The sequence below is a fragment of the Mesoplodon mirus genome, assembly GCF_964341445.2.
Source record: "Mesoplodon mirus genome assembly, chromosome: 7".
In the NCBI taxonomy this organism is placed as follows: domain Eukaryota; kingdom Metazoa; phylum Chordata; class Mammalia; order Artiodactyla; family Ziphiidae; genus Mesoplodon; species Mesoplodon mirus.
Window position 1 is genome coordinate 34,579,203 of NC_138983.1, and position 10,306 is coordinate 34,589,508.

General features: G+C 37.1%; 1 protein-coding gene across 1 annotated transcript; it reads left to right on the forward strand.

Annotated features, from left to right (window-relative positions):
* Positions 1-496: 496 nt before the first annotated feature.
* Positions 497-9,497, forward strand: SVIP (small VCP interacting protein). Its single transcript, XM_082627427.1, has 4 exons — positions 497-697; positions 3,336-3,386; positions 3,923-4,036; positions 7,050-9,497. The coding sequence occupies exons 1-4, from the start codon at positions 644-646 to the stop codon at positions 7,062-7,064; spliced, it is 234 nt and encodes a 77-aa protein (XP_082483553.1). The 5' UTR covers positions 497-643; the 3' UTR covers positions 7,065-9,497.
* The last annotated feature ends 809 nt before the right edge of the window (positions 9,498-10,306 follow it).

Below are 10,306 nucleotides of genomic sequence, written 5' to 3' on the forward strand. Positions count from 1 at the left end.
AGGAAACTCAACTGAAGGTGCATTCATGAGGCTCAATGCTAAAACACAGTGATGGATTTCACGTTCTGCCCTCTTAACTGAAGTAGTACTGAGTGGCACTTACAAAAAAGAGGGCTGACATCAACTTGAAATCTTGGCTTTAATTTCTTGGAGGTCAGAGTCCCTTCCTACAAAAGGGGTAGCATAAACTATCCAGAGTCTTGTCACTCGTTTATACAGGGCTAGCCAACTGGGTTAGCTTGGAGGCCGTAAGCTTTTCCACCCCTACTCTGCATGTCGCCCTCAGCAGGTGTTTCCTGGCATCAAGGCCCCGTCCTAGCAGAGACTCTGGAAGTGTGGGTGGGGAGGTGCCTCCGTGGGGCGGAGGCTAGCTTCAGGGGTGGGGTCCAGGCACGACCAGGGTGGAGGCTGGCAGCAGGGGGGCGGAGCCGAGCCCCAGTGGAATGGTGGGGCGGGGGTGGAGCCGCGGGGCGGCGGTGGGGCGCTGCGGCAGAGGAGCGGGGCGGAGCCGAGCCGCCCAGTCACCAAGCCGCCCGCTGAGGGCGGAGCGAGCACCGCATAACTGGGACTCGGGTCTGATCGCGCAGTTCGCACGGCCTGGTCTGGGGCGGACCCAGGAGGGGAACCCCCCAGCCGCGATCCCATGGGGCTGTGTTTTCCTTGTCCCACGGAGGCTGCGCCTCCTTCGCCGGACCTGGTAAGTAAGGCCGCCTCCCAGCGTCCCCGCGTCCGCCCACCCGCGCCGTGCGCACCTGTTCCTGGAGGGGCACGCCGGAGGCCCCGAGCTGCGGCCCCAGGACGGGCCGTTGGAAGCGGCGGCACGGGCCGTGGAGCCCGTCGACGGGGACCTTGGTGGCGGAGATGGTGGCCGTGCTCCGAAGGACCTTGAGGTCCTGCCTGCCGGACCTGGGCTGCTGCCTCCGCGTCGGTGTCTTTCTAAAGGCGGCTCCAGCGTCTCTTTACCTTCAGCCGGGTGGCAGTTCGTAGGACGCAGGCGCACGTGGACTGTGCGATGTGGCGGCCATTCCTGGCGATGCGGTAGATGGAGTTAGGGTGCGAAAAGAAATCCTTTCTCCGGGAACTGAAGTGTTTAATCTTGTAGGAGATGTGCATCTTCCTATTTGTACCAGCTGTTTAAAGAAGGTGATCAATAAAGTCTCATATATTTCTGCGCTTTATTGGATATTGTATTAATGATTTACCTTTAGTCTTTATCACTTTTAAGTTTTTTTTATTTTATGTAGTACCGAGTGTACAGTTTGTAAAGTTGCCACGTTTAGCAAATAAAAATATAGGGCGCCCAGTTAAATTTGAAGTTTCAGATAAACAAGAAATACATTTAAAAGATACGTAGGTTTGTTCCGTGCAATATTTGGGACATACTTGTACTAGAAAGTATTTGTTATTTATCTGGATAATTTCAGATTTAACTAGGTGGTTTGTGGTATAATACATTTATACTTTTTGTAGCTTTCTAATTTTTAACAGCATTTTTACCTTAATAATCCTTACAGGAAGTTGATAACGGAACACCTAAATTCCTCTCTTGTATCTGGCTAAAAATTCGTTGAAGAAAATGAGTTGTTTAGGGAAGTACATTAACTCTTCAGCTATTTGATCATAAATACTAAAAATGACCTGGAAGTTGATATGAGAAAGTTCACCTTGTCTTTCTTGCTAGTGTTGCTTTTAAATGTTCTTAATTTTGTTTATCTGGCTACTGATAAAATACCAATCGGCCAGCATTTGTTAAGCCCTTCCTCCCCTCCCCCACCCCAGATAACCACATTGCTCACTGCTTGAATGTCACTTTATCTTTGAGGCTTTTCTTCACCACCCTACATAAAGTAGATCCTCCACTCTACCATCTACCTTCCATTTCTTATTGACCATACTTTTCTTTATATTTCCCTAAAGCACTTACTTCAATCTGACAGATGTATATTTATTTGATTATATGTGACTGTCCTCATTGGAATGTAAATTCCACGTGGGTGGAAACATTTATCTGTATTATTTCACTGCTGTATCTTCAGCACCTAGAAAAGTTCCTGAGGCATGATAGTTGCTCAATAAGTATTTATCCAATGGATGAAATGAATGAATGAATGTATTGTGGTATGGAAAATGGGGGAATTATTAACACAGCTCCCAAGAGAATGCTACTTACTGTCATATATTTACATAATTTATAACATTATTATGAATAATATAGATATAGAAAAATAATATTCACGGTTTCCCAACATGGAACAGTACATCTCATAAATTTCCTCTAGTCCTTCCTGTCCTATTCAATGAGATTCACTCACTTCATTCAGGAACTTCTTCCGAAAATACCAGCCTGCTTCAAACTCCTTTTTTTTTTTTTTTTTTTTTTTTTTTGCGGTATGCAGGCCTCTCACTGTTGTGGCCTCTCCCGTTGCGGAGCACAGGCTCCGGACACGCAGGCTCAGCGGTCATGGCTCACGGGCCCAGCCGCTCCGCGGCATGTGGGATCTTCCCGGACCGGGGCACGAACCTGTGTCCCCTGCATGGGCAGGCGGACTCTCAACCACTGCACCACCAGGGAAGACCCAAACTCCTTTTTAATTGGCAGTACCAAACCGTGTATTTCCCTGCTTGTATTATTAAATGTCATTTGTTTTATTATTGCCCTGACTAGCTTGTAAGCTCTTTTTTTTTTTTGAAAAAGCAAATAGATTATTTTATAGGCCACTTTGTGTGTGTATGTGTGTATGAGATATATAATGTAAATATATGATATAGATGTAGGTGTATGTCTCATCATGTGCTTATTTGAAGGGTTTAAATTTTTTTTTAATTTTTATAAATTTATTTATTTATTTATTTTTGGCTGTGTTGGGTCTTCGTTGCTGTGTGCGGGCTTTCTCTAGTTGCGGCAAGCGGGGGCTACTCTTCGTTGAGGTGTGCGGGCTTCTCATTGCGGTGGCTTCTCGTTGCAGAGCACGGGCTCTAGGCACGCGGGCTTCAGTAGTTGTGGCATGCAGGCTCAGTAGTTGTGGCACACGGGCTTTGTTGCTCCACGGCGTGTGTGATATTCCTGGACCAGGGCTTGAACCCATGTCCCCTGCATTTGCAGGCAGATTCTTAACCATGTGCCACCAGGGAAGTCCTTGAAGGTTTATTGATTGGGAGAATGAAATTCAGAAAGTTGAGTATTTTATAAATGTTATAAATAATGGCATTCTTAATAGGACATTTGGGGCCAGTACTTTTGTAAACTGTTATATTACCTATAAGATAAAAGTATAAAATATCAAGGATAATGTTTGGTTTTGTTTTAAATCATATTTCTTACACATTTTTCCTAGGAAGAAAAAAGAGCAAAGCTTGCAGAGGCTGCAGAAAGAAGACAGAAGGAGGTAAGAGTAAAAATAAAATTCTACCTTAGATAATTAAATTTGCATTTTGTTCTCTATAGATGTCTATTACTAGTAGTATTCTCTAATGAAAATGGTATCTGATATCTTAGAAATTTAAATTAAAGGAAAACATTTTCAAAATGATTTCTGTTTCTATAAATTGGTTTAGTGCATTTATGTCATTTAATGTATGAAAATTTCTCTACATGTCTTCTGTTATGGAAGATGCCAAGGAGGAATCTTTAATAACATTCTTCCTTGAGATGAAATGACTATGCCTTATAAAACAGATGTGAAGTAACTTTAGGGGAGAAATGTGTATGGTTGCAAAATACCCAATGAAGAAATCATATGTTTTATGTAAAGCTGTTGTAGAAATAGTCTAATTCTTTGTTACCAAAAATAGACCAACCCCATCCCCTACCCCCCACCTCCAAAGAAAAACCTAAAAGGCAAAAAACAAACAAAAAACACCTTTTGGTAACAGGAAATTAATTTTTGTTCTTTTTCTACACTCCTTAATAATTTTCCTGAAGGCTGCATCTCGGGGCATTCTGAATGTTCAGTCTGTGGAAGAAAAGAGAAAGAAAAAGGAAAAAATAGAAAAAGAAATGGCTGCATCTGGACCCCCACCAGAAGGTGGCCTTAGGGTAAGTATTAAAATTTACTTAAGGTTTAATTTACCTGGAATTTTTCAAAATTCCAGTAGCAATCTGTTCAATAATTTCATCGTGAAATGGATTGTCAGAAAATAGTGAATTAATTTAAATTAATTTAAAAGCATGAACAATATAGATTGGAAGAAGTGTCAGTTTATTTGGACATTCCAACATTCATTGGAATAGATTTACTTTCTTTTTCCCAAAATGAAAATAGACTTTTCCTGTTTATCTCAACCCTATATCATAATACTTCATACTTATATGATTAATGGCAATCTTAAATGTGTAGAAAACTTAAGCAAAATGGAAGGACACAAAGAAGAAAGTAAAAATCATCCAAATTCAGTGTCATTTTGACAGACATCATTTCTAATCTCATTTTGTACGTCAATCTTAGAAAATTGGATTCTACTGTAAACTACTTCAAACTCTTTGAGTTTTTTTCACTAAATGATTTGAGATTTTTGAGCTTCCCATTGTCACTCATTATCATAGTTACGTTAATGTTAATTTGGACAATAGGGTGTACACCGGTGAGTCTGACACATGCCCATCCCAATAGCAGCAGTTGTAGCTCTTGACACTAGAAATATAATGATGGACAAGTTAAACAACGTCCCTGAACTTGGGGATCTTTACAGTCTAGCAGGATTATAAAGGTTTTCTTTTACATGTTAAAGCTCAGGAAATGAATGGTTCAGATATTAAGATTTTCTTCTTTGTTCCATTTTTAAAGGAAATATATTTCTCAAGGGTATTTGTGAAAAGGACAATGTCCTGAGTTTCATTTATATTTAATTTGTCAGTGATTTATGAGCACTTGTTTAGCTGATTCTCTGTCTTCTCCATTTGGTTTGGTTTTTGCTCTCAAAACTATCTGTATAAATACATATGTGTACGTACAACCCCAAGTTGTGGGGCAGGCAGTTCAGGAGCATCCTAAGCAGACATGATTCTGACTCAGGAATATCACATAACAATAAGATTTATCTGTGTGCATTTTATCATTATATGTTACTTCATTTAATCTCATTTAATAAATGAAATTAAAAGAAAATAATTTTTATAGTTAACTTTTAACAATATATAAAATAATTGATTTTGATATTAAGGTAAATAACTGATCATTGTGTTTGTTTATTTATTTATTTTTTAATATACCCCCATAATAGAATAGAATAAATGTAAAGTAAAACAGTTGGAAGATACATCAGATATTTATCAGAAGTATAGTTGCTTACTTTCAATATTCTGTTGAGATAAAGATCTGTGTCACCAGGTTTACTTCATATAGAGTTCTCAAAGACAAAGAATTTGTGAAAATTAAATTATGGAACTGAAAATGATGCTGAGATCAACTTTCATAGTAGAAGAAATAGAAGTTCTGAATGACTTGAAGTCACATATAATGTTACAAAAGGGATACTTTATGTATAGTCAGAAGGTACTTATTTAACATGTTCTAACCTAACAAATTTAACATCAGCTTTTGAACTCTTAAGGGAGAAAGGGGCTTTCTTCATTAAAACCAAAGCTTCTGTGCCCTGAAGCCTATAGATTAAAAATAAATTAGGCCCTATATTTCTTCTGGTCCCTTCAGAAGTGCTCAAAATGAAAAACATCTCAGTGTTAAATTTAGTACCTTTTTTCTTTGACCACCTGCATTGCTCATTGAGAGCATACAGTGAAGTTCAAAATAAATTTTTTGAGGCTCAGGGATAACAGAAGGGAAAATACAAGATAGAGAGTAACTTTAATGCTCAAACCCTTTGGCCTAGGCTCTTCTAGGGGCTGCTTTCAGGCCTGTTCTACAGGCTGGCCTTGAGTGTTCTGTGGTATAGCTAGATTCTTCCTAACCCGACTTCATAGTATGAGGAAAACATGTCCTTCCCTGTGTTCGTGCCCTCCATATATTCATCTCCAGACTAGCTGCCTCTTCCTGGGACACTTGGCATTGGCCATGCTCACTGTGTTCTGGAAAGGCAGAACTTATTTTGTGAAGTCAGTGTGATGATAGCATCAGGACACAAACTAGCATCAGTTCAGGATATACTAGTAGAGGAGTGGTGGCAGATGTCTAGAGCAGTGGCTCATGAGGAGCTTTCAAAAAAGACTGAAACTTGGATCTGACCTTATATCAATCAGAATCTCTGAGAGTGGGACTTAGCCATCAGGATTTTTAAGCACCCCAAGGAGTCTGATGTCAAACCAGATTGAGAATCACTGCTCTAGTGTTTGTAACACTAGTCCTAAGAGATATTTTGTGGAAAATAGAATCCCATAGTAAAAATGTTTAAAAATCCTGAATATTGTGTTATATATTGAATTCCTTTCTTAGAGATTAAAAAAGGCACAGTATTTAAGTCTGTAAGAAGTTCTAAAATAAAGAAAAGCAAGTTTACTTGGATTAATTCTTAATTTTCAAACTTTAAGTAAAGATTTTTTTTAAATATGTTAAAAAAATTCCTTGAATGTACTTGGAAAACACTATTTTAGAGACTGGTAAATATCTCTGGTACTATCCCAATGGCTTTTTCAGGACTTACTATTGCAGGTTTAATAAACTTGATTAAACAGAACACCAAATGGAATAGTTTCTCAAGTTAAGCAAGGAAAAGACTTTGTCAGACCATTATTTAATAATTTCTACCGTTTCTTCACTCCCCTGCCTCAAACAAAAATTTCTTTATTTTTATTTTGTAGTTTCATTGTTGTTCTTATTTTGTGATGTTTTGTTTTTCTTTTACTGATTATCAGGTATTTGGGAATCTAGCTACCACTCATTAATCTGCCCGGATATTTTGTTTTATTTCTTTATATTTTTACACCATCATGTATCTTATTTCAGACTATAATGTAAAATTTTACTAATCACTGCTACTCACAAAGATCATTTTACATTTGTATAGCCCATATTTCTCTCTTATCTGTTTGTTCACTAGAATATAGTAACATAACTTTAAACAAAATTTACTTTTCTCTATATTTTTATCTTTTCTAGTGGACAGTTTCATAAAGCATAACATGAGTGGAAGAGTCTACTGCCAATAACTAATATCTGCAATCAAGTGGACATCCTCAATTTAATTTCTTCTCTTTGAATAAATGAAGATTCAGACTTTGTAATTTTAGTCTCTTAAATGCAGTGCTTTTTCAAAACTGAATATTGAAAATGCTTTTGATTGTTAAACTTAGAAAATGGCCAGACCTTTCAGTAAATACTTATTTTCCCTACATTTGCTGTTCTGCAGACAGTGGGTGATTTGCCGTTTTTTAGTAGTTAAAACATGGGCCTAAATAGTGAATATATATTTATATATAGCATGGAAAAATTCTGCATACATCTCAGATATTAAAGTTTGCACTTGTATTTTCCCTCCTTTATAAAATGACCTAGCTATTTATAGTTTGCCGATTAACCTTATATCTCTATTTCATTATATGTGAAGACTTTTGCTTAAACTTATGGACTTAGTGCCTTTAAACTGATCATCAGGGAAAATCTTGAAAAATCATTTGAAGGGCTTATATGAAGGAACACTGTAAATTTTTATAACTTACTAAGAAATTAATATTTGTAGAAAACATTGAATTTCCCCTAATTTATTTTCTACTTCTGTAGCTTATAAAATTAACATCCTGTGTTTTATGTTATAATACTTTTTGGGGTTTTTTTGCTTGCTGAGTTTAAAATTATATATTAGTGGTACCATCAGAGGGCAGTGATGTACTATTATACAGTATCAGATTCAGCTCTATAAAGATCTTTGCAGTAATTGAATGAGTTAAACTAAGAATCTGGATGGGTTAAATATAACAAAGTATAGTGGTAATGTGTTTGTCCAAATTTCATAGGTGTTTTTATTCTTTTGTATTTATTAAAGAATGATCATAAGATTTATATAGATGTCAAATTGCCAAGGCAAGTATGAATATATGAAAGAGAAATATGTGAGTACTGTATTTAAAAAGGTCTACTTTAAACATAAAAATATTGTGAGGTAATTCTATATGATACATTGCCATAAACTTTGTAGATTTTTGTTCACTTGTAACATGTATTATAGCATATTTGGTTTTTTGAGTTTTTTAATATATAATAAGCTAAAATAGAAGAATTGCTATGTCTTTTAATTTGGTTGCTCTTTTGGATGACGAGGCCACAGTCTGAGCCCTAAATTAGAATTTTCAAATATCAAGTACAATAGGGACTGTAAATTAAATAGACCAGCTCATTTGATTTACAAAAAGGAAACTGAACCACTATCTCGCACATCCTTCCCACAAATCTTGTGTTATGTTGCAGTATGTTATATATGTTAATTTTAAAGAGTTTGAACTAGAATATAGATCTCTTGACTCCTCATTGGAAAAATCACTTCCTTCTATTACAGAATGAAATATCTGTGACTATCCAGGCAAGATATGTAGTTATAGACAGGTTCAATTTTAAGTTTTAGAGAATTAGTGGTACGTTTGTTCATAAAGGATAGTGAAGTCATTGAATTATATTTTAGAAATATAATTTTTGACTTTTTGAACATGATTAATTTTTCCAAGGCAGAAAAAAAAAAGGAACATTAATAGATGAATGGATATAGAACCAGAGCATACTATCCTAGAACTGTGCACGTCCTTGCTTCTGTTTTAGTATGGAAAGAACAATTTTATCTGTATTACAGCTTAGAGAATTACAGCTTGGGTTGGTGTAAACAAAAGGTTTACATCTAGGGGATAATGCTCTATTTCTAATAGCAGTTTATATCCAAATACCATGCTTATTTACTGTTGAACCAAGAATGCTGTGCTGATGAATTGCTTTCTAGGAACAGTGGGATATGCCATTCCCACCAACCATGGCCTGCCTCCGTGGGTGTGATCGTGTTTCCTCAAAACCACATGGGTTGCATAGGCTAAGGGGTGATAGTCAATGTTAGGAATTGTGTTAGGAAGGGGAAGGAAAAAGGGGAGACTGGATGCATGATAGGAAACCAATAAGTGACTACTTAAAAATAAAATGTATACACACATACACATATTCCAGGAATCTTCCTCAAAGTTATGAATCAGTTCCTGATGAAAACTTAGCCTAGAGCCAGTTTCCCATAATTCATAATTTAAATAGGAAAGCATTATAATGATTGATATGTCACCCAAACTCCCCAACCAAATTACTAAAATAAAACCAAACAGTAAAATGCTTATATGTAACTATCATGTTGAGATATAAAATGCTTAAATCACTACTTCTTCATTCTAATCATTAAACTATTACTATGGTAACAAAGAGTTGTATATTACCACACAGCCCCTTTGCTAACGTGCTGCATGATTTTTAAAACATCTGTATGTGATACTTTTGTTCCACTGATTGTATTTGGAATGTAATTAATAGTTTTGTTATAAATGCTGTACTGCCTTACAGGGTACAAATATACATTTTCCTATATAAGAAATTGGCTTTGGCCATCTGTTTAACAAAATTTTATCTTTACTGCATCTTAAATAATTTATAGGTAAGCATGTTTCTTTTCCCATAAAGAAATGCTGTTGGTCTTCCCCGGTGGTGCAGTGGTTGAGAGTCTGCCTGCCGATGCACGGGACGCGGGTTCGTGCCCTGGTCTGGGAGGATACCACATGCCGCGGAGCGGCTGGGCCCGTGAGCCATGGCTGCTGAGCCTGCGCGTCCGGAGCCTGTGCTCTGCAGCGGGAGAGGCCACAGCGGTGAGGCCCGCGTACCGCAAAAAAAAAAAAAAAAAAAAAAGAAATGCTATTATTCGTCTCCTGGATTTTTCTTAGAGAAATACTGTAGTAAAGGTTCTAACTATCATCCTTGGTATCTCAGAAGAATTAGCATAAGCTATGAATTTTCTTTTTCTGCTCCAACATTTCAACTTGTTTATTTTCACTGATAAGAATTATGCTCTGCCCTTAGAAGAAAAGGTAACCCTTCTCAGTTTTAGATTTGAATAATATCTGCATAAACAGATCAGTAAGAAGTAGGTAGATATGTATACCTATCTGGGTTGATATTTAAGGTATTTAAGGTATTCCTTTAACATCTCCGAGCAAGCATCTCAAATGCCCATGATTACTGTATGTTCTTTAAGTTGATTGAGATGTGGTAGCTTTCTCTTTCTCAAAAGCCACTGAAACCATCCATCTTTGAAACTAAGGTGTTTAGCAAGGTTGCAGAATACCAAATCATTATATGGAAAAAGTCATTTCTGTCTTTATATGCAAGTAATGAACAATCTA